Consider the following 25713-nt stretch of genomic DNA (forward strand, 5'->3'; position numbering starts at 1 on the left):
TCGTTTTGTCGAGCACCCAACCCTCAAACGACGTCGTAACATGGAAAAGACTTCACAATTATTAAAAGGAAGGAGAAGCGGTAGTGACGGACGGGGAGCTGGTCTCTCTATTCTCCCACTTCAGGCGTGATATTGGTGGGACTAGAACATGGTGGCCAATGCGACGGTTATCTCCTTCAGCTTGTGCGCCTTTCCATGGCTTCCTCCCAAACCCAAAACGCCGGCCCAAACCCAAAACCACATTTCTAAAATTTCATTTCTCAGGACCCTCAGCTCCTCAGGCTTTGTTAAACCTTGCAAATACGGCAGCATTATTTCTTCCTCTGGGTTTCAGAGAAGGGATCTCCTCCAAATTTGTCAGGTTTCCCTGAAGCCTCAGAATTCCGTGGAAGAGGAGAAGGTTTCTGGGAATGGAGGTGGTGGCAAGGGTGGAAGGGACTGGGTAACTTCCATTCTTCTCTTCGGCTTGTGGGCTGCACTAATATACTATGCTCTCTATCTCGCTCCCGACCAGACCCCGGTACTTGAATGAAAACACCAAACTGCTGCTTTCTTCTATATTTTTAGGAATCGATATTTTATAGTTGCTTTCGGGTCATGAATATCTATTCTTAGGACTAGAATGGTCATAGTGCAGAGATTTGATAGCTTACAAAAGAAATCTGCTGTCATCATAAAATAAAATAAATAGCAGTTCAAAATTTTTTATTAATGTATAATATGGAATGGATGAAAAATGGTTTTTCCCAAACTTCATTATTGCCATCCTATTTCTTGTTAGCTTCTATTCTATACCCACCTTGTTCTATTCCATGAATTGAAAGTAAGCTATGACTTCAACTGATTCATATTGATAACCATGTTACTCAATATGTTTACTACTACTAGTCTCTTGGCACGCACTCTGCAGGTGCTTAGAGGCCTTTTCTTTTCCTCTTGATCATTGGTACTATAACAAAAGATATTAAGGAAAATTTAAATGGAACTATACAATTTCTTTTCAAGACATTGTGTGATTGGAGTAACTGCATTTGTTTTATGTTATTTCCAGACGCTGCCCTTTTATAATAGTTAAAGGGGAAGTTTTCAATGATAACATTTTGTGAAAATGCAAAATATTTAAAGCATGCTTTTTTGAAATGAAAAGTTGCAGAGCAACACTACGCCTAGTTAGTAGTATATATTACTGTTATAGTGATTTCTAGTTTGAGCTCCTTCACAATGTGCCTTTCTGATCTTTTTGGGTGATCCCCTGCAAAACTATCAGGAGAAACAGAGCCGGTACTCTAGGAAAACCCTCCTACAGTTGAGTCAGACAAAGTTCAAATAAAATTGGAAGCAAAAGGTTAACCTACTAACATCCTTCTCTCTTCTTTCCCCTCTTATTCTTCCACTAAGAGGTCCCTCCAGAAATTGCATGGAGGTTCTAACAAGCCACACTCTCCTTATTGTGGTCTTCACCACAATACTCTGGTTATCCTCCATTACAACCCCCCCCCCCCCCTTCCCAATCCCTTACCCGAGTAGTTTTAGTCTAGGCCAAAGGGCTTGGGTTCCTATGCCATTTGTCACATATCCTATCATGACGGTCAATTCAAGTTGGGTGGTCATTCTTTCCTTTTTATTGCTCTATACTTTATCTGACCTAGCATACAATGGGCAAGAATTTGTTGTCATCCCATTGATAGATTTTGGCAAGAATTTCAAGAAGCTCGTACTGTAGTCATTTCCCAACGTTTTGGTTCTTGAGGCACACGTGTGTCCTCATGCTCTCTTTCTTTCATCTTCCTCGCTTCTCTAGTGCTCTCTTTTGTGCCATCTTCCCTTGTTTGAGTTTCTCATGGCGTTCATCCTCCATTGCTCAAAGTTTTTGGTCTTCCTCAACTTCTTAGGTAAGCTTTTGGTTAGTATCTTTTTGTTATCCTTTTTCTTGCATTCGACACCCTATTCATACCAATTAGGTGTTCTATGTTTCTTCTCTTCCAATTTTCCCTCCAGCTAAAACTAAATCTCATTCACCTCCTTCTCCTTTGGCTGCCTCCACATCTTCTCTTCCATGGAGGAGATGTCCTTCTATGGTCAGAGATTCACTTGACATGGCATGGAGGCTGCCTCACTCTTCAGAGACTTCCCTACCTACCAGTGAGTTTGATGTCCTCATTGACACTAGGAAATTCTCTTTGGAAGAACTTGAGGGTCCTTTGGCTAAGCCAAGTTATTTTTCCTTGGAGGACCTCCTTTGCATCACCCACACTTTCTATGCCTCTTCCATTTTCCTTCTTCAGCTCCTCGAGTTTCATGAGAGAGCTTGCTCATCCAGCCCAAGGAGATTCGCATATATGTGGACACTTTCTTCGTTTAGTTAAGGCATCCAATCCCTTTTTTTTCTTTTTTTCTTTTTTGAGGTCTTCAATCACTTTTAAGATGTCCCTTTCCCAAGTCCCAACTCTTTCCAAACTCATAAAAGACCCTTGTTGTTGGGTTCGTTGTGGTTCTCCATAAGCATTACATCCTATGATTTGAAGCATTTCCACTTCTTGTTTTCCTTGAAGCAACATCCTACCTTCCAAGGTTGGTGGTCTTCACCAAGCCCTACAAAGAATTTACGACAAAAGTTGTTTTCTTCTAGAAGGGGAACTACCTTTTCATTCTCTATGAGGAGGAGTGACCAGTTAGGACCAGGTGGAAGGAATTTGCTAAGGATGTGAAGTTCAATCCCAAATAGTCCAAGGCCTAATTGAAAAGATTGAGAGTAGCTCAGGGTGTGCTAGATGATGTTGAAGTCTTTTTGCTCCATCCACTTCAGCCCCAAGGATCTTGTTATTCAAGAACAAAATGACGAGGTAGAGATGCCTCTTGATTGATCACCCTGTTAATGTCTGTCTAAGAGAAGAAATGTGTGCAAAGACTCAGGAAGGTGGATCTCTAAGCATAATGAGAGAATTGTCTCCCTCGAAGAGCCTCGGGGCTCTTGAGCCTCCTGTCCAAGTTATGTTGATGGCTCCTACATTTCCATGACTATCATGCCCAATGTTGAAGGAGTATTTGAGCATCCACTCCCTTTAGGGAATGCCAATGTGATCCCTAAGAAGGCCGCCTTGGAGTTGCTCCTTGGTGAGCATGTGTGATTACCTTTCTCAACTAAATCTTCAAGTAATAAAACTACTTTACTCATGATTTTCCCCCAATATCACTTTGATTTCCCTTTTTTCCCCTTTTATTGAAATTTTTTATGACCTTTTACTTATTCAAACTAAGACCACACTTCGCCTTGGAGCAACTTCTTTGTCCTAAACATGTGACGTTGTGGTTTAGGAACAAGGCTACAAAGATGAAGTTTGAGGTCACCAAGTACCATAAGGCTATGCAGAAATTGGTCTCTGTGAAGGTGGAGATTAATGAAAAGCTGGAGGAGGCCCACGAAACTAGGTTCAGGGCCTTTTACTCCATTCCAAGGTCATATCCCTTACTACACATTTGGTACATAGGAATGGAATTGAATCAAATTTATCACTTGATTTGGTCACTCTCTCCATTCAAATATTCATTCTATTCCTATCCTACCCAATTCCATTTCGCAAACTAAACATGCTATTAGGGTTTTGGAGGCTAACATGTCTATCATCCATAAAGCAGGCTTAAAGCCCTTTATTGTGTCCTAGGCTCTTAATATTTGGTGTTTGCGAGGCTAACATGCCCCTCATTGATATACTGAGCTCAAAGCCCTTTACCTGGTCTACAGCTATCAACCCTTGGGGTTCTCGATATTAGCATGCCTCTCATATTATGAATTTTTAATTTATAAATAATGTAAATAATAATTAAAACAAGAATAACTAGCAAGATATAATAAGCAAAAATATAGAAATAAAAATACAAATATATAGATTGAGGTACCCTTTTGATGGCAACTCTACCGGCCCTCCGCCAGGCTCAAAGTCCTTTACCTCATCTTGAGCTCTCAACCCTTGTGGTTCTCAAGGCTGACATGCCTTTCCTTGGAAACCCTCATTCTAGGCTCTAATCTTTTGGGGGCTAGTATGTTTTCATCCACAAACCAAGTTCAAACCCCATTCCAAGGTCTATACAAACTTTTCACAAATATTTTTGGGGAAAAGAATTGAGTTCATTACCATTAAACTCTCGCTAACTATTTACATAAAATGTCTACAAGCTATTTTGCATTACATAGGTTCTTGTATTTGAGCTTACTGCAAATATTCATGCATTTTTCTTAACTCTATTTTAGATATACTTTCCACCCAAAAGATAACTTGTCCCTAGGCAAACAAACTCTTAGACTTTAGATGGCCCTTCTGATTTTCCTGGAGTTTTTTTTCCCACTTTCCAATGAGAGAGTTGTGGCCTAAGCACTATATCTCCCTCCCAGAACAAGCATTCTTAAATATTACAATATCATGCAATCCATTTTTGATAACTCACTACTCAAATGGATGCGAACTCGGTGGCTTCTTTGAGGAGGTCCAGGTAGGATCGCCAGTCTCTGGGTTGTAAGCTTGAACACATTTGGAAGGCCATGTTGAGGCAAAGTGGCCTGAATGCCAAAGCCAATGCCAATGCGCAGCAGAAACCAACAAATCAATAGAAACAAGTAGTGCAAGCAACCAACGATGAATATAAGGAACAATCACTCGCAAAGAGAATAAAGGAAAGCAATAAAATCAATGACACAAGAATTTATGTGGTTTGGCAATGTGCCAACATCCACAGGAGCAAGCGGATGATTTTCACTATCAAATTGTCAAGCTTACATCAAGGGTTACAACTATAGTTTTATATATCAACCCTATGCGTACAGAAGACTTAGACTATATATAAAACACTCACTGTAGCAATCCCCGGAGGAAAAACCTCCAAATCCCCCAATCTACTGATCTCCAAATTCAAAAATATGTGTTTTGCGCCAAACGAAACCGTCGACAGTTTTAGGCAAACCGTTGACGGTTTAATACGGAGAGCTATTCCTTCTTCAAACCTAAAATCGTTGATACCAAGAGCAACCGTCGCTTATACCGTCGACCAAACAGTCGATGGTTTCTTCCTGCAACCAGCTTTCTTCTTCTTTGCTTCACCATACTTTTCTGGCGGATGCATTCCACTTAATATGAACCACATCACCAACAATCTCTACCTTGGCGAATATTCACCACTTACGAGAAATATGAAAGCATAATCGGTTGCTCCACCTGGGACAGTTGATTGGAATCGCCTGCCATTTAGCACCTGGAGACATTGATCAAGTCCAAGCAACGCTTGAACTTGTCCGTTGTGACAAGCTTTGTCAACATATCTGCTGCATTATCAAATTTGTGAACCTACTCAAGTAGAAGTTCACCTGAAGCAACCAGTTCCCTGATCCTGTGAAACCACACGTCAATGTGCTTTCTCCTCGCATGATACACCAGTTCTTTTCCAAATAGATGACACTCTGACTATCACACTGCAGCCGAACTGCACCTTGCTGGAACCTAGCTCCTTGACCAATCCTGTAAGCCACAAAGCTTCCTTGGCAGCCTCAGCCACTGCCATGCACTCCGACTCAGTAGTAGATAAGGCAACAAGCGACAGCACCATACACCTCCAACAAATAGGTCCTCTCACAAGGGTACGTACCTTGTGGTAGACCTCTTGTCATCTAAGTCTCCTGCGTAGTCAGCATCCACATACCCTACCAATGATGGATCACCCTGTTGTCTAATGAACATAATGTCATATCTGGTTGTACCACTCAAGTACCTAAGAATCCACTTGACTCCATCCCAATGTTGTCGACTCGGATTCGAAAAGAACTTGCTCACCACGCTGACAGCTTTTGTTAGTTCTGGCCTTGTACATACCATGGTATACATCAGACACCCCACTGCACTGGCATAGGCGACCTTTGACATGTCACGAACCTCATCTTCTGTCTTTGGACACTAGGTGGTAGACAACCTAAAAGGGCTCGCTAATGGTGTACTCACCGGTTTAGCATTAGTCATGCTAAACCTCTCCAACACCTTCTCTACATAGCCGCCATGAGATAACCACAATTTCCTTGCAGTTCTATCCCTACGAATTTCCATGCCAAGAATCCTCTTGGCTGCACCCAAGTCTTATATGTCAAACTCTTTACTCAATAGAGTCGTCAACTGATTCACCTTAGTCATGTCTTTCGCATCAATCAGCATGTCGTCGACATAAAGCAACAGAAATATGAGAGAACCGTCCTCAAGACTCCTCACATAGACGCAACAATCATACTCACACCTTATGTAGCCAATACGAATCATATAGGCGTCAAGTCGTTTGTACGACTACCTTGAACACTGCTTAAACCCGTAAAGTGACTTCTTCAGTTTACAAACCAAGTGCTTTTGTCTAGGTTGGAAAAACCTTTTTGGTTTTGTCATGTAAATTAGCTCCTCCAAATCACCATGGAGGAACGCCGTCTTTATGTCCATCTGCTCCAGATGCATGCCGTATTGCGTCACTAATCCCAACACTACCCTAATGAAAGTGTGTCTGACCACAAGGGAGAAGATCTCATTATAATCAACTCTCTTCCTCTGCGAGTATCTCTTTTCTACCAACCGAGCCTTGAACTTCTCTCTCTCCTTTTTCTGAAACTGTTTCTTTCTTCCTGTACACCCACTTGCATCCAATCACCCTCTTCCCAGCTGGAAGCTCCACCAAGTCCCACTTCTTATGCAATAATTCCATCTCCTCCACCATAATGCCTATCCAGCTACCTTTCTCCTGACTCTGCACTGCCTCCTAAAAGGTAGTAGGATCCCCACTGCTAATGATAAGTGCATAAGACACCAGATTGTCAAATCCGTACCTGGGGGGTGGCCTGACAATGCGTCTGGGCCTGTCTACAGCTATACTACGATGCTGTTGGTCTCCCGAGCTAGAACTCCCTGCACCGTCATCTCTACCCTGAGTCTCCAACTCCACTTGCACCGCTTGCTAATCTCTCGAGCCACCTACACAACATGCTCGTTGCTATTGCAGTTTTCTGGCACTTGTTTCTCTCCTTCGTCTTGAGTACGCCGCAACATGGCTTTCTCATTGAAAACCACATCTCCACTGATCACCACCTTGTTTGCTACTAGATCTCACAGCTTGAACCCTTTCACACCTTTATGATATTCCAAAAAATGCACCGTCTAGACTTCACCTCAAGTTTTGATCTCTACTTCACCCAAATACTCTCAAGCCGAAGTAGTCTACCTCATTACTTGTCCACACCTCCTCTACAACTTTCTTATCTTGTGATGCCTTTGGTGATCTGTTAACTAAGAAATAAGCCATACTCACCGTCTCGTCCTAGAAATTCTTAGCGAGCCTAGCATTCAACCTAAGACACCGAGCCCTTTCAATTAGGGTTCGGTTCATCCTTTTTCATCACACCATTTTGCTGTGGTGTCTTGCGTACTGTAAAATGTCTCTTTATGCCATGCTGCTCACACAACTCTCTAAAGCTTGAGTTTGTATACTCAGTGCCATTGTCTGACCTGAGTCACTTAATCTTTCTTCCGATCTAGTTTTTCACCTCAGTTTTCCACAATTTAAACTTGAAAAACGTCTCTGACTTGTATCGCATGAAGTACACCCAGACCTTTTGTAAGTAATCATCAATGAAACTCACGAAGTACTCATGCCCCCCTTGTGATGCCACTCTCACCGGCCCCTAAACATTCGAGTGAATGTAGTCAAGTATTCCCTCTGTGTTGTGCATGACTGTCATGAACTGAACCCTATTCTACTTCCTAAGCACACAGTACTTGCAGAAATCTAGCTTACATGTTTTGACCCCCTTCAAAAGATTTCTCTTGTGAAGTTCCTTCATTCCACGCTCAACCATATGCTCTAACCACATATGCCACAAAATGGTACTGTCAGACTAAGACTCTGCGGCCGCAGCTCCACCTACAATTGTAGTACCCAACAGTGTATAGATATTCCCCGGTGCTCTCAGCCCCTTCATCACAATCAGAACTCCCTTGCTTACATTCATTACTCCACCTTCATACTTGTAACTAAACCCATTACAATCTAAGGTGCCTAACGAAATCCGATTCTTCCTCAACTCTGATGTGTGCCTAACATCACATAACGTCCTCACTACATCATCATACATCTTAATTCTGATATTCCCCATCCCCGACAACTTTGCAGGCAACATCATTTCCCATCAGAATGGAACCAAAACTCACCAATATGTAGGTAGTGAACCAGTCTCTGGTGGGCGTCATATGATAAGAGCATGCCGAGTCTAAGATTCAAGAATCCGCTAACTCATCTGAACTGGATGAAACTAAGAGCATATCACCATCACAGCTCCCAAAGTCTCCTTCTTCCATTACATTCGCCGTGTTTGATAAACCTTCTTTGTTTTGAGCATTCCCCTTCTTCCTTTCCGGACAATCCAATTTTATGTGCCCCTTTTTCCCGCAATTAAAACACCGCACGTCCTTCCTCTTCTTGGGATTGGACCGAGCCTTATTGTTACTCGATCCACCTCGGAACTTGCTTCTCCCACGATCCTGATTACCCTTTACCGTGAGCTCTTCACCTTTGAGTATTTTCGTGGCTGACCTTCTTCCTTTGATGGAAACTTAACAGGGCACTCAACTCCAGAGTCTCTTTCCCCCATGTCAGAGTTGTAACCAAATTCTCATACGTAGGAGACGTAGGTAAGGAATTTAGAAGTATCAACGCTTTGTCTTCATCCTCGAACTTCATATCAAACCACTTCAGATTGCTAATGATCTAATTGAATACGTTGATGTGTTGATTTAGGTCCGAACCCTCTTCCATCTTAAGCCCATAGAGTCTTTGCTTAAGATACACTTTGTTCAATAGAGACTTGGACATGTGCCGGCTCTCCAGTTTCAGCCAAACTGCCGCCGGTGATTCCTCATCCATGACGTAATACATCACATTATCGGCCAGACAAAGCCTGATAGCAGCCACAATTTTTGCTTGCAAATCCTTCCAACCCATGTCGTTCATGCCTTCCGGCTGTTTTCCGTATAGTGCCTTCACCATACCTTGCTGCACCAACATGTCCTTAACCCTCCTCGGCCAAAGTCTGAAATTTTATGTTCCATTGAACTTGCCAATATTGAACTTTGCAGAAGAAATCCTAGCCATTGCAACCAATAGCTTTGATACCAATTTGTTGAGGCTAAGTGGCCTAAATGCCAATGTCAATGCGCAGCGGAAACCAACAAATCAATCAGAACAAGAAATGCAAGCAACCAACGATGAATATACGAAACAATCACTCACAAAGAGAATAAAGAAAAGCAATAAAATCAATGACACAAAAATTTTCGTGGTTCGGCAATGTGCATACATCCACAGGAACAAGCGACTAATTTTCACTATCAAATTGTCAAGCTTACATCAAGGGTTACAAATATAATTTTATATATCAACCATATGCGTACAAAAGACTTGGACATATCTAAAACACTCTTGTAGCAATCCTCGGAGGAAAAACCTCCGAATCCCTCAACCTACTGATCTCCAAATTCAAGAATCCGTTATCTGCGCTGTACGAAACCGTCAACGATTTCAGGAAAATCGTCAACGAATTAATACCAAGAGCTATTCCTTCTGCAAACTGAAACTTGAAACAATCGACGGTTTGATACCGAGAGCAAACCGTCGACCAAACAGTCGACAGTTTCCTGCAACCAGCTTTCTTATTCTTTGCTTCACCATGCTTTCTCGGCATATGCGTTCCACTCAATATGAGCCACATCTCCAACAGGCCATCCACTCTCCACTGGTACCATTGCTTCAGCTCCAAAGGCTAAACTGAAGGGAGTCTCTCCTAGTGCATTTCTGACTAGTCATTCTGATCATACCAAAATATCATATGGAAAGTTGGTTCACCAATTTTTTGGATCCTTCAATTCATGTCTTCAATGCATGGATGATTGTCCTGATTGTCGCTTTTGCTTGTCCATTGGCCTACAGTTAATTCATTAAGGTATGCCAAGTGCAAATATTCATCTTAGCACAAAACTCCTTGAACGTCTTGCCATCAAATTGCTTTCCATTGTCCACCAGAATTGCATAGGGAAAAATCTGTAGATCAAAGATTTGGCAACAAAGCCCTTTCCAACTTTTGTCGAGATTCAAGATTCTACTTCCACATGCTTGGTTAAGTTGTTTGCTACTACTGCTAGAAACCTTTGGTGCCCGATTGATTTCTTAAATAGTCTAAGAAAATCCATGCTCCTTTGGGCAAATGATCATGGACTTGCAATCCATGTGAGAAGTGTCATTGAGGTTTGAGGTATGTGAGTGTGTGTTTGTTAAAGGTTGTATTTTTGGCCAACTTCCATGGCATCATTTGTAGGGTAAACAAGTAGTAAGTATCCTTGACGGAGGATTTTGTTTGCTAGTGTCCTCCCTCTTTGGTGATCCTTGCATATTCCCCTATGAACTTCTAGACATCAAATATAAGAGTATACGACTTTCGATACAGTTTCTCCCCTCAAAGAGCATATTGATCTGCCCTCGGCATAGCTTTCCTTGCTGCTGCCTTGTTAGAGAAATAATGTTGTCTTTCAAATAAAGAGTGATTGGATCCTTCCAGCACGCATTTGTGTTACTTCTTGATGATTGTCCTCCATGCTCCTCTAGAGTTGGGTTCTTTCATTTTTTTGTTTTTTTTTTTTATTTTGGATGTGGAGAGAGCATCTGGCTTGGCATTTTGTGCCTTGGGGGTTATGAAAAACCTTGAGCAGTCGGGACTGCATTATCTCCTTGAAGGCCAAAATTAGGTATTGCTTCATTGTTGGTTTCTTTTCTTCTAAATTCCCAAGCAATTGGTTCATCACCAGCTCTATTGTAAGCCTCCAAATTATTTGCTCCTAGCATTTGAGCTTGTTGAAACCCAGAGATAAGTGTTTCATACTCCACCAGTACGCCTCATTATTTGTAACTTTTAAGTTGAACCAAAGTCCAACTCCATGGTGCTTTGGTTTGGGGGCAATTAGGATTACTCCAACTCCTCCATTGGATGTTGCCACCTCGTCTACATACAGTGTCTACCCTACTTGATTTGCACCCTCATCTAACTCCAGAGTACAACATTCTTGCAAATAATTTGTGAGCACTTGTGCCTTTATGGCTTGTCAGTGCTGGTATTGTATGTCAAACTAGCTCAATTCTGGAGCGTACTTCATTAACTTTACTGAAGTCATGAATTTTGGAATACTTGCTTAAGAGACTAATCTCTCAAGGCTATCACTGAATACGTCTGCAAGTACGCTTGTGGTTTGAGTTAAGATGATTAGGGCATATGCCATCATTTTTTGGTATTACAATTTAGGGCCTTTGAGCAATGTTGACAATCCTCCTCTCCAACTGAAACCATGCTAGTAGTTTTAGAAGCACCCAGATATAAAAATTGGGTCTCTTCAGCTACTGGCCTCGTGAGGAATTCCACGGGGGCTACCGAGGGGGTGGTGGAGCCTATAAACCTTTTCATATCTTCAAAAGTAGCTTGACATTTCTCCATCCATCGAAAATCTAGTCTAGTACCTTTTAGAATGGAGATGAAACACTGACACTTACCTACAGCGCTGGAGATAAATCTCCCCAAAGTTGCCACACATCCGGTCATCTTTTGGACCTTGCATACATTCTAGGCTTTCATGGATTAAGGCTTGTATCTTCTTTGGGTTGGTCTCTATCCCTCTTTGACTCACCATGAACCCAAAAAACTTCCCAGATGAAATGCCAAAGTCGCATCTGATAGGATTCAGATTCATCTGATATCTCCTCAGGACTCAAAAGGTTTCTCGTAAGTCCAATATGTGGTTCTCTAGGCTGGGGCTCTCATTCAACCAGGCGTCAATAAGAGAAGTCATTAACTTCCATTTAGTTGAACGGGATGTTGTTCAGCAACCAATATCAAGAGGTGGACTGGGTCTCAAATCTTTCGAACTTTTTCCACGAGGCCCTCCTTTGGAGATGGATATGGAGATTCATGAACAAGATGGAGTTCCTTTGGAGAAAGATTATTGCCTTAAAATATGACCTGATCCCAGTGGGTGAACATCCAAAAAAAACCTAGGCAGCTGTGGGGTAAGTTTTTAAAAGTCAATCGGAAAAGGGTGGGATGATTTCTTTGCTCTCATCCACTTCCATGTTGGAAATGGGAAGAATACCTTCGTTTGGGATGACAGCTGGTGCAGCTAATCTCCTTCGAGTGCTCAATTTCCCGCAATTTTTAGTCTAGCCTGCAACAAAATGCTTTGGTGAGTATCTATGTGGATCACTCCGTCAATGGGACCGCTTGAACAACCCTTCCGTTTGAAACATGGTCTTAAATTTCCATTTTGTCAAAATTTCCATCGAAATTTCCGATTTCCATCACTATCGAAATTGAAATTGCAATCGATTTCCATCTTACATAATTTTCGTCAAAATCTCAAAAAATCATCCAAAATTTATTGAAATCTTAAAACTTTAGGGAAATTTGTTGAAATTTTAACTATAGAATGAAATTTCATCGAAACTCAAATGAGAGATTGGAGGGGTGAAGTGAAATTTCTCTTTTAATTTATTTTATTTTTTTATCAAAACAAAAGATTATTACAAGGGCTTTTGAAATTATATGAAAAATAAACTTACAACATTTTATTTAACTGTTAACTGAAACTTAAGGAGTTGTCCCAAGAGGGGGGGTGAATTGGATTATTAAATTTTCTTCTAATTCCTTTGGTGAATTCTTAACCTCTTGTTAATCTAGCAATCACACAACCAAACCTTATTTGGACAATCAATCTACAAACCAATACTTCAACACAACACAAACAAAATTGGTTTATAATCACAAGTTCAGTGGAAAATTAATTAAGTTATAAACCTTTATAAATAAGTGTAAGTATGGTAACTTGAATACTTTGTAGACTTTTAGATATTCTTCCAACAATTCAATTCAACCAAAATGATCAAAGCAATATACACAAGTTAGATTGATTCCAGCAATGCTTTCAAGATTTAGCACTTTAATAACTCAAAGTAATCAATCACAAAATAAAAATATTCAATCAAGATATGAAATCCAACTCTTATACTAGTTTCAGCTTTTGTAGCCCTATATATATGAATTTGATTCAAGCCCTGTAGAGAATAAAATTGGTCTTTCAAAATGATAAGCATTATAACATCCACACTCTTCCCAAAATTCAGATTTCAAATAAACTTTCAATTAATAGGTTTTGGGTGTTGACCAATCAACATACTCCCTTATGGTTTCCGCAATTAATATTGATCAACCAACGTACTTCCTTTCGGTTTTTGCTAGTACCAAAAACAAATTAATTTTTAGTTTATTTAAAATCCAATCCATGTAGCTTTTATGATTAGGAAATTTAAATCATCCACGCAGTTGATATATACAGGAAATTAAAGAGAGTAGGGAAAGAGAGTGACACCACGTTTTTTACGAAGTTCGGCTTATCCCCAGCCTACATCCTCGCCTTTGGCCAATCCACCAAAGGATTCCACTATGTCGTTCCTTTTCGGGTGGAACAAACCTTTTACAAGCGATACCCCATGCTCAAATACTTCTTAAGTAGGCTAGAGTAGCACCTCTCCAAATGATACCCCACACTCAGTCACTCCTTCAATAGGCTAGAGCAAGACGTCTCCAAGCGATACCCCACGCTCGGTCACTCCTTCAATAGGCTAGAGTTGCACCTCTCCAAGTGATACCCCACAATTGGTCAACGATCCAACAACCTGGAATTGTCAAAGAAACTAGAAACAATAGTTTCGTACAATGACACTCTCACGAAGAGCAGATTAGTACAAATTCAATCACTATGTACTTCAATATTAAATATTAATATGAAATACAATGAAGCTCAAGAGAATTTATCACCGAGTTCCTTCTAGATGAGAATTAGCAACTCAGAACTCAGAAGTTGGATGGATCAGCACTTCATAAATTCAGCAATTCAGTTGTGCAAAGTGTTGAGCAAGAGAGAGCAGTAAGATAGCTTTCAGCTTACAAACAGATTTTTCAATTCTTTTGTTCTTGGTGTCTTGGTGTATAATTTGATTTGCAAAACCATGTATTTATAGGCTTAGAAAAGTAATTTCATGATGCTTAAGATTACTTGGAGTATCTTCCAAGTTTTCATTAATTTTGGGGCACAAGAAATCTTTATTTGAAATTTAAAACATATAAAATTTCTAGTCGTTAACAGTGTTCAGACGACTGAACTATCGGGTTCAGTCTTCCGATGTTCCTTAAAGCATTGAAAATTATAGTCTGGACACAAGGTCAGATGACTGAACTTCAGATTTAGTCTTCTGAAGTCCCAGCTCAGACGACTAAACTAAGGGTTCAGTCTTCTGAGGGTGTTGTGCCTGTTCTGTATTTCAACAAATAAATCTTCACTTGATTGAATTAATTCTTTAGTTTTCTAAAGAAATTCTTCAAACGTCTGAAGTAAAACTTCAGTCGTCTAAGGTTGCATCTTCAAACTTCTAAGGGTACACCTCAATCATCTGGGCAGACCAACTTCAGAATTTTCATTTTTGTTTTCAAAATCATTTGTGCTCTCTTGCTTTGATTTCTTATGAAACATTTTCCGAGTTTTGAAATAAGGTCTCTAAGTCCATAATTAACCCTAGAAGAGCTTTCATCATATTTCCATAAGATATTTAAATGCGAAGTACTTACATAAGTTTTGACATTCTAAACACTTAAGTCTTCATGCTTGTCTTTCTTTGAGCTCTCTTGCTTTGTCTTCAAGCTTTAATATACTTTAAGCTTTTAGCAAGTTCTCTTTAACATTCATGCTCTCATAATCTTCAAGATTTATTAGGACATCTTTAAATCCATGTCTTGACTCTTTAAACTTCATTTGATCATCTTTCTTTGAAGTATAAGCTTTGAATGATCCTTATGAGCATTTGACTTTATATTTACATACTTGAGTCCTGAAATATCATCACTTAACCAAATATGTTAAGTTCATCTTATTTGTTATCATCAAAACAAGATTTTAACCCTTGTAAAGCCAATATTAACATCTAAATTATCATTATTTGTATAATAAATAATATTTGAATTCCTATACACTTACAACAAAATTTTATTTAACCATTAATGTCTAAATTATCATTATTTGTATAATAAATCATATTTAAATGATTTATGAATTTTATTTGTATTAACTAAATATGCTTAATACTTTAATACACATTATCTTACAAATATGTTTGATACACATATAATATTACAACTTTTCCACCTCATACACAACATAGATGTATTTAACTTGTAATAGATTGATCCTAGAACTTACATTAGTGTCTATTTACCATTTCTAAGTTTTCATAAAAGAATTCCATGCTTTATTCGTAATTTTTGTTATTTTTTCAAATTGAAATCGAAGTTTTCATCAAAATTTCCATATTTTTTGGAGCTTCGAAATTTGAGTCAAAATAGAATTTTATGACCTTGGTTAGAAGCAGGATTAGGAACTCGAATCTTTTGCTGATTTTTATGGTTGTCTTTACAAAAAGAAAAATGCCCCCTAAAACAATCTGGATGTGCCTTTATGGAATCACAACAAAAATGGCTTCTTCACAATCAACTCCTTCTACGAGAAGCTTGCCTCTCTGAGGCTAGACCTAATTTCTCTTGCAAAGCCATTTGGGGAACTTCCAGCAACCTTTTTTTTTTTTTGGGGGGCCCCGCAGGGGGGGTGGTGGGCAGGAGAGAGAACTTTTGGAAGATCTTCACTCTTTATAACCATCAAGATAGGTTTTCAGGATAGTGGATGCTTTCCTCGCCAAGAAGATGCTGAAATTATTAGTTACTGCTACACTATCCCTGGACCGATTTTTTTTGAATCTGGTCACTGCTCTTATGGGAGAGCATTGGGTCAAAGCAGAATCTGTGGGAAAGGAAATCTGGGCGTGGAAGAATAGTTCTACAAATAGAGCAAGGAAAAAAAAAACTTGCCCTTGGTCCCATTTCACTATTTTCTAAATTGCATTGAGGGAGAGAAATGCTAGAGCTTTTGAAGGAACTACTGTAGAAATCCCGAGTATCTTCGAATATCTTGGAGTAATTTAGGGAAGTATATATTGTATATTATTGAGAGAGATTTCTTTAGGAGATTATTTCCATATTTAGATCTTCCGATTGTATTATAAATATTGTAAATTGGTTTGTACAAAATAATTCAAGAAATATAGAAATTCCATTCTGTTTTCATGGTATCAGAGCTAGGAGTAAACCTAGCTATCAATGGCGGAAACTGCTGGCCAAAGTAGAGGTTCGATGACCTCTGAATCTCAGGAGGTCCTCCAATAGAGTTTCAGTCTACGACCTGCCCCATCTCTACATCAGAGGGAAGACCTCTCAAGTTAGGGTTTCATACCTTCATTTTTTGTCACCATTGCCGACTACCGCCCATCACTCGCTCGCGGAGTCTTGTGAGTCTGTGACAACTCTCGCCTCACGGTGTCGCCGTACCTTCACATCGCGGTGTCGTCGTACCCTCACCTGTGCGCCAATTAGCTGTTCGCACATCACTCGCTCGCTCGAGTCGCTCACCGTTACATTCTTCACGAACCACGAAACCAAATCATGTGGAGGTTACTGATGAAGAACACATTCACGCAGTTTCCAATGAGATCGAACAAAGGAGGAAGGAGCTGAAACTCTACGTGAACACTCAAAATTACGGTTGCCACAGGAATGGACGGTGGATGTCTGTCCCCTTCATTCATCCCGCAACCCTCGACACCATCGCCATGGACTCAGATCTGAAGAACCTGGTCAAGTCCGACCACAATTCCTTCCTCGGTGCCAGAGTTTCTTGGGTGAAAGAAGTGAGAGGCAATTGCAGGTCCTTTGTTTTGAAGATCCGAAGGTGAGATAAGCATCGAGCCCAGTGTCCTTATCTGCAACACATTGACTATGACTTGAGTGAGCCAACTGTGGATTGCCTTTAAACACAGGATAAAAAGGTTATCTCAAATTCCAGAAATATTTCTTCAGGTTCTTTAGCCCAAAGAAGTAATTTTTTACAAGCCTTGAATATAAACTCTAAATCCAAAACTCCTTAGATTATTGATTCTGGTGCTTCTGACCACATGACCGATGTCTTTCATCTTTTCTCATCATATTCACCCTGTGCTGGAAATTTGAGAGTTAAAATGGCAAATGGATCACTCTCGTCTGTCGCAGGAAAAGGGAATATTCGACTCTCTGACTCCATCACACTAGAGTCCGTTCTTCATGTTCCTAATTTATCCTGCAACTTACTATCCATTATCCAGTTGACTAAGAATTCCAATTTTCTGCTAAATTTCTTCCCTTTCATTGTGTTTTTCCGGACCTATCATCGGGGAAGACGATTGGCAATGCTAAGGAGTGTGAGAGACTCTACTACTTTGAGGAGGCAAATGTGTGTGAACAATGTAAAATTGCTATTTGTGATTCTGCATCTACTTCTAGGGATAGTGAAATTTTATTATGGCATTCTATGATGGGTCATCCAAATTTTCAATATCTAAGACATTTATTTCCTTCTATTTTTTCAAATAAAACGTCTTCTGAATTTCAGTGTGAGATTTGTGAACTTGCAAAACACCAGCGTAATTCCTTTCCAAAATCCACATACAAACCATCCATATCCTTTACTATGATTCATAGTGATTTATGGGGGCCCTCACGCTCTCTTAATTGCACTCACACGAGATGGTTTGTTACTTTTATTGATAATCATACTCGTATTTGTTGGGTTTACTTATTGAAAGATAAAACTGAAGTTCGTTCTATTTTCGCCAGTTTCCACTCCATGATTCAAACACAATTCCAAACTCACATTCAAATTTTATGTACTGATAATGGTACGGAATATTTTAATGATATCGTGGGACATTTTCTCCAAGAAAATGGAATTGTTCATCAAATTTCCTGTGTGGATACCCCTCAACAAAATGGGATTGCTAAACGTAAAAATAGGCACATTCTTGAAGTAGCTCGGGCATTGATGTTCACTACAAATATGAAAAAATATTTTTGGGGCGATGCCATTTTAACAGCTACACATCTCATTAATCGAATGCCTAGTCGAGTTCTTTATTTTGCCACTCCTCCCCAAAACTCCAAGAATGGTTTCCCAACACTCGGCTCCACTCCAATCTCTCTCTCTGAAAATCTTTGGATGTACTGCATTTGTTCATGTTCATGCTTTCAATCGGGATAAATTGGAACCTCATACCATTAAATGTGTTTTTATTGGTTACTCACCTACTCAGAAAGGCTACATATGTTATGATCCTGTCACCAAAAAAAAAAAAATGTTTGTTAACCTTGATGTCATGTTCTTTGAAACCACTCCTTACTTCCTAAAGCCCTCTCTTCAGGGGAATTAATGGAATGAAGATCGTTTCTTTGATTTCTTTGTCGATGAATCTATGTCATACACCAAGTCGACCATTGCATCATTTCCTAAGTCTACCATTGCATCATTTCTTGACCTATTATGTACAAAAGATCACTTAACCTCAGGGGGAGATGCAGAAAAACAAAACAACACAGATATACTTGTTTACTCAAGAAATCCAAACACAAAGAACAAGGAGAATCTCATACGTGAGGCACTAAGAGAGTTGGGACCGGTGATAGCTTTGAGCAACCATGAGTCCACTCCCAATCCCGATCAGTTGATAGATGGTCATGAGCTCCCTTCTGATAAGCCTGTACCTAATGACATCAATTTACCCATTGCAGTCAGAAAACAAACCAGGTCATGTACTCAATATCCCTAGTCAAAATACATGTCTTATAAAAGCCTGTCTACAGAATATCGTGCTTTTACTCCTAACCTTGACAGGAAAAAAATTCCAAAGAATATCTAAGAAGCCTTGGAGATTCCTAAATGGAGGGAAGCTGTCATGGAGGAAATGTGGGTTCTGAAAAAGAATGGAACTTGGGACGTTATGAATTTGCTGAGGAGGAAGAAGTCAGCTGGTTGTAAATGGGTCTTCACAGTGAAGTATAGAGCTGATGGGACAATTGAACGATGTAAAGCCAAACTCGTTGCAAAAGGGTTTACACATACCTATGGCTTGGACTACATAGAGACATTTGCACCAGTGGCAAAATTGAATACAATTCGGGTCCTCCTATCCTTGGTAGCGAACTTAGATTGGCCACTACAACAACTCGACATTAAGAATGCATTTCTAAATGGCAAGATAGAAGAAGAAGTCTACATGACGATACAACCCGGTTTACTAAGAAAGGTGAAGAAAATAGAGTATGTAAACTCAAGAAGTCCTTGTATAGACTCAAACAATCTCCCAGTGCATGGTTCGATAGATTTGCGAAAGTGATAAAGAATCAAGGATATCAACAAGGGCAATCAGATCACACTATGATCTTCCAACAATCTAAACGTGGTAAGAAAACAATTCTGATAGTATATGTTAATGATATAAACCTAACTGGAGATGATACAGTGGAGATGGAAAGATTAAATAAAGTCATAGCAACTGAGTTTGAAGTTAAAGACCCGGGACAAATGTGGTACTTCTTGGGAATGGAAGTTGCTAGATCAAAAAAGGGTATCAGTGTCTCTCAACAAAAGTATATCCTTGATCTCCTAACCAAAACTGGCATGCTTGGATGCAAACCTAGTGAAACCCCGATTGAAGCAATAAAGAGGGTCGAAGACTGTGGAATACCAGTTGAAAAGGAGAGGTATCAGAGATTGGTTGGTAAACTAATTAACCTATTGCATATCAGACCCAACATTGCATTTGCGGTAAGTGTGGTAAGTTAACACATGCATTCACCGAAAAAGACTCACCTAGATGTTGTGTATAAGATCCTCAGGTACCTCAAGGGTTCTCCGGGCAAAGGACTCTTCTTCAAGAAATGTGAAAGCAAGGAAGTAGAAATTTTCACAGATACGGATTGGGCAGGATCAGCGGAAGATAGAAGGTCTACCTCTGGATATTGCACCTTTGTATGGGGAAATTTGGTAACTTGGAGGAGCAAAAAACAGAATGTAGTGGCTTGAAGCAGTGCTAAAGCTGAATTCAAGGCAGTTGCACAAGAGATATGTGAAGGACTGTGGTTACGGAAACTCTTGGAAGAATTACAAATCCCAGTGAAATTCCCTATCAAACTCTATTGTGACAACAAAGCAGCCATCAGTATCTCTCTCAATCTAGTTCAACATGACAGGACTAAGCATGTAGAAGTAGACCGACATTTTATCAAAGAGAAGGTTGAAGAAGGAACCATCTAACTGACTTATGTACCTACCAAGGAACAAACTGCAGACATCTTTACTAAAGGGCTAGATGATTTCATTTGCAAGTTAAATATGATCAATATATATGATTCAAGTTGAGGGGGAGTGTAGAAATCCTGAGTATCTTTGAATATCTTGGAGTAATTTAGGGAAGTATATATTGTATATTATTGAGAGAGATTTCTTTAGGAGATTATTTCCATATTTAGATCTTCCGATTGTATTATAAATATTGTAAATTGGTCTGTACAGAATAGTTCAAGAAATACAGAAATTCCATTCTGTTTTCAACTTCAACTACAATTCATGGAGCCTACTAATCTTTCAAGCTGGTTTAGTGGGCAATGCATGCTAGACTCGCATTTAATTTTTTTTTCTCTTGGATACACTGTCACATTATTTATCCACCTCTTTTGCTGCACATTATTTATCCACTTTTTTTGCTTTCTCTTTCTTTCTTTGTTTATGGGTGGCAACTCCTTGGCGCCTTTTTAATGAAATCTCTATTTGTTGGTCCAAAAATTTTATTTAAAAATTAAAAAATAAACATCCATGTTTTGGACAATCTGATCTTTGAATGTCAAATTCACTGAACTTTGGAAGGTTCCTCTGGCATTTTTTAATCCACACATCATTATTCCATAACAATATGTTCCTTTTTTTTTCTTATAATAAAAGTTTTTCTTTATCCTCTAGGGCCTTTCAGATTTGATTATAGCTAGAGAGCACATCCATGAAATTTATCAAAACATACCCTAAGGTTGCATCGACTAATCTATTTTTGGGAATGGGAAGCGAGGCATGCTTGGTTAAGATCAATAAAGTCTATACACATATGCCATTTTCCTGATGCTTTCTTCACGAGCACAACATTAGTAATAGCTTACCTCTCTAATGAATCCGCGGCCAAGAGCTTCTGAACTCAATACCTTGTTCCTCTCTGAAGCAAATGCCCTTTTCTTTTTCCTGCAGTATGAACTTACAAGTTTCTTCTATCCCCAGACAGTGAGAGATGACCCAAGCATTGATTCCGGGCATTTCCTCAGGATTCCAAGTAAAAACATCTGCCTTACTTTTCAAGAAATGCACTAGTTACTGCTTCACATCCATGTTGGCGAAATGTTTTTGCTCAGATCAGTTCCATCTATCCATTGGGTTTCATATTTCCAGGATGGAGCTTCCACCCCTTCTGTGGTCAATGTTTCTTTCCAAGCTGCATTTCCTTTTTAAGGTGGCAAAATAGCAACTATATGCAATGGATTGAATTCCTCAGAGCTCTCCTACTCCATTTAAGGTCGGGAACTTCATCATTAGGTGATAGGTGGGGGTTATTGCTTTAACCTAGTTCAAGCATGGTCACCCCAAGGTCATGTCATAGGCCAACGGGATTTTATCTACCAAGAAATCCACCATCATTAAGGGCTTGCAGGGACCATCCTGGGGCTAATGGCGGGTTGGGGTTATTGCTTTAACCTAGTTCAAGCATGGTCACCCCAAGGTCATGTCATAGGCCAACAGGATTTTAGCTACCAAGAAATCCACCATCATTAAGGGCTTGCAGGGACCATCCTGGGGCTAATGGCAGGTTCCCTAAGGCTGAAATGTCTCCCAACAAGGCTACTAGTGGGTCCTCACTAACTTCAAACAGTCTACTGCAATCTTGGTCTTGAGACAGTATAATATATCTGCTATCTGTTGAGCTTCTTCTGTCCACCAGCACCTAATTTGCGAATGGTCAAGTGACCACTAACGTATCACCATGTGGATGCTGCAGGCCTTCAGAGTCTTAATCTGAGAGTGATACATGTGGCCCAGGTTGGTTGGATACATGTTCACCTTCTTGTTCTGTATGGGGTTGAGTGAATCCCAATGACGCCTTCTATGCTGACGTTGAATCATCCCCCCAAGCCCTAGAGATCACATAGAGGACCCGGCCGCAGTGTCCCCATCAACTGTCTTTTTCATGTATGGGATTTGCAGCTCGAATAAAATTTATTAAAGATCCTTCTCAAGCCAAGATTTCGATCACATTTTTCTACAATCTGCAATCTTCTGTGTCATGTCCATGATCCATCTTTCTCTAAAATTCAAACAGCTTGCCCCTTATTCTTAGACCATGTGGAGCCACCTTGCTATGCTAGAAAACCATGCATCAAGTTTCAATTCGAATTGAATGAATTTGGTCATACCATACACATAGTCCCCTACATAAGAGTTCAGAGAATATAACTGTAGTAGGTTTATCTTTTTGGATGCTCTGCAGTTAACATGACCTAATTTTTTAGTTTACTCCTTTTAAATTAATTTATTATCTAAATTTAATCTCATCATGTGCCACTTCTTTAATTTTTCAGTTTAGGGACAAGTATTTTTTGCAGAAGCTTCTGAATTTGAAGGGAGATGATGGCTTCAGGATGAATGAAGTTCTTGTATCTTTATGGTACCTCTTGGGCTTGTGGCCATTGGTGTACAGCATGCTATTGCTTCCAACTGGTAGAAGGTATACTTCATTATTTAACTTTGAAAAGTAGTATGTCTTACACTTGTGTGTGTGTGTGTGTGTGTGTGTAGGCATCCAGAGTGAATATTCTTGCTTTTTCTGTTGTAAATGAAATACAGAGGGATAACCAACTTCCCGGATTGCAACTTCCCTTTCTTTTCTTCCCCGTTTGTAAAATGAATGCAAACGTATTTGAGTGGTAGAATGAACGACAAGCGAAATCCTTTTTCTCAGAAATTTTCTTGCTAATACATGCAAGCTATAAAACAGCTAGCCCAGGTGCAAGTATTTGTGCTCCCAATGAGCTCTCTGTTAGCAGCAATGGCGTGAGAGAAGAAGCTGCCACATAAGCATTATTTTCTTGTTTATTAGTTTTACATAATATTATTAATCTGACCTATTTAATCTATTTATCTACAGCTCAAAAAGCAATGTACCTCTGTTGCCATTCCTCATACTTTCAGTCATAGGTGGTGCATATGCCCTTTTTCCCTATTTTGTTCTTTGGAAACCACCGCCACCTCCCATTGAAGAAACAGAGCTTAGAAAGTGGCCTCTAAATTTTCTAGAATCAAAGTTCACTGCCGGGGTAAGAAGTTTTACACTATATTATGCGACAAAAATATGTGGGAACATCTGCTGCAGCTAATATGAAGACTCTTGAGTACTCTTGAGTAATGACATAACAATTCAAATGGTACTCCAAATCCATAGATAATTCAACTGGTAGGGTGATTAATGATGACTCTTTTAGCTGTTGCCTTGACCAAACTAAATTCGCTCTTTAGTAATGACATATGTCATTGTGTATGTTTAAAATCTACTGATGATTCTATGTACTTTTTGAGTGCACATAACAGTGTAGCACATTTAATCTGTATACGCACAGATTAAACAAAAAATTCTCATGCATAATAATGTGCCACATGCAGAATTTCCTAAAGGTTTCATTAGCTGACCACACCTAGTAGAGAGTACTTGAGGATTGGTTGTATTATGACATGTCAATCCCAAACATGAAATAGATTTTGGGGGGAAAAAAAGGAGAGGGTAGCTGACCTGCACTAAGTCGTGTTGGAAAAATCACCAATGGCATCATGAATTAAACAGAGGCATTGAAGCATTAGAATTTATCATTGCATTTTAGCCTCCAGTGCTTTTGTTAGAAAACAATACTTACATTTTGTCAGAAACCATTAACACTGCAAATTGACCCAACAATTTGCATCAGATAACCGTTGCTGCAGGACTAGCATTATTCTTCTATGCCGGTTTAGCCAATGGGGATGTCTGGAAGGAATTTTTCCAGTACTTCAGAGAAAGCAAATTTGTAAGTGTGTCAATTATTGATGTGCATATCTTGCCTTCTGGTTTGATATTTCTGCATTTGCCTAAATATTTGAGGCAATGTTGGTGGAGTTCTATTTCCAGAGACATGTAACCCATGTTTGTCATAAGCAATCTTATTCTACAATTTAAATTTCATCAAGATTTTGTATGACCTTTATTTTCCGTTTGCGTTATTTCCAAAAACTGAATCCAGTGTTATGTGCATTTCATGCACATTACATTGAAGTCCATGGTACAAACCTGTATCCTCCAATCCCGCCATTCAAATTCAGAGCCTAATATTCCAATTCAACATCTTTTGCATATAAAATTTAGAAATAACATAAATACTGTCTGTTGAATTACAATATCATGAAACTCACGATGAACTTTATTGGGTTGTTGAATCACGATATCACAGATCCATGTCTCCTGCATTGATTTTGTCCTGTTCTCTTCATTTGCTCCCTTTTGGGTTTTCAACGACATGGCTGCTCGGAAATGGTGAGGCATCAGTAAAGCATTAGCTTCTTCCTTAAATTTAGCTTTAAGTTCTCTTCTATATAACCTAAATGGCTACTTATACTGTAGCAGGGATCACAAAGGATATTGGCTTGTTCCCTTATCACTGGTGCCATTCATGGGACCTGCTTTGTATCTTGTTCTGCGTCCTTCACTATCTGCGATGCCTCTTTCACAGAGCCCAACGGCATCCAAGCAGAAATAATACATTGATTCTCTCGTCCAAATTGGTTTTCATATGTTCTGTAAGAGAAGGAAACAAACCATTGTTTTCTCAAAGGATGAATTCGTAGCAATGAATTTTTTAGCCAGGAAGCTTTTGTCCCTTGCTGCCAAGCAGATCTGCTTGCACAAGAACAGGTCATTTTTGTCCAGAGAAAGAAGAAAAGAAAAGAAAATTTGTGATAGTTTGAAGACTTTTTTTTGAATAGTATGTAGTGGGCCTATGGTAAAATCAAGTGTTTAGTGTTGAATACTAAATAGTAGTCTATGAACTAATTTTGATTTGAACTTTAACAGCTCAGTGAATTTAAATAGTAGATTATTTAATTATTTAATATTTAAATATATGTTGTGTGTCGGTTTTAGCCTCATAAACTCTTAGGAGCATAAAATTTTGATAAAATTAACAAATAATTACATAAACTAAAGTTTTTAATTTAATATAAATAATATTTTCTTATCATATATTTACTTAATAATTATAAATAAAAATAATATATTTTATTTCAAATAAAAAAATTTATTATTTTAATTTTAATCATTTGGATGTTGAGTTTTTGTAATTTTTAAAATTTTAAAAGGGATAAAACTAAAAATGAATCTTTTAAATTTCTCACTTCAGAATTAAGCATGTTTGCAAGTTTGATTTTATTATAAGAATTTTAAGAAAATCCATAATTGATGCCAAATAATTTGAGTTTTTTCTTCCCCAATTTTAATATTTTTTATTGGAAATTATTTAAAAATAATCCGAGTTGAACTTTTTTTTTTTTTTTTGCCAAATTGACATGTCTCAAAATTTGCTAA

The 25713-nt window shown here is 39.0% G+C and overlaps 1 protein-coding gene across 7 annotated transcripts; it reads left to right on the top strand.

Moving 5' to 3' along the window:
- The first annotated feature begins 67 nt into the window (after positions 1 to 67).
- On the top strand, positions 68 to 25241 carry LOC131149157 (uncharacterized). Of its 7 annotated transcripts, none has more exons than XR_009135150.1 (7): positions 89 to 520; positions 22688 to 22833; positions 23254 to 23422; positions 24065 to 24163; positions 24584 to 24666; positions 24757 to 25149; positions 25204 to 25241. XR_009135150.1 is itself a non-coding variant. In XM_058099328.1 (6 exons), exons 1-6 carry the CDS (start codon positions 149 to 151, stop codon positions 24887 to 24889), a joined length of 1002 nt encoding a protein of 333 aa, XP_057955311.1. In that variant the 5' UTR covers positions 68 to 148; the 3' UTR covers positions 24890 to 25241. The 7 variants fall into 7 exon arrangements, 3 of the variants coding, with proteins under 3 accessions (XP_057955311.1, XP_057955310.1, XP_057955313.1); XR_009135149.1 differs by having other exon boundaries at positions 93 to 520; positions 24754 to 25149; XM_058099328.1 differs by having other exon boundaries at positions 68 to 520; positions 24757 to 25241.
- Positions 25242 to 25713: the final 472 nt, after the last annotated feature.

The sequence above is a fragment of the Malania oleifera genome, chromosome 2 (genome assembly GCF_029873635.1).
Source record: "Malania oleifera isolate guangnan ecotype guangnan chromosome 2, ASM2987363v1, whole genome shotgun sequence".
NCBI classification, from domain to species: Eukaryota; Viridiplantae; Streptophyta; class Magnoliopsida; order Santalales; family Ximeniaceae; genus Malania; species Malania oleifera.

Coding starts and splice junctions, on each gene's coding strand:
- LOC131149157 (XM_058099327.1), top strand. CDS start 149: ATGGTGGCCAATGCGACGGTTATCTCCTTCAGCTTGTGCGCCTTTCCA. Junction 521..22,687: donor TCGCTCCCGACCAGACCCCG/GTACTTGAATGA, acceptor TTAATTTTTCAG/TTTAGGGACAAGTATTTTTT. Junction 24,667..24,753: donor GACATGGCTGCTCGGAAATG/GTGAGGCATCAG, acceptor CTTATACTGTAG/CAGGGATCACAAAGGATATT.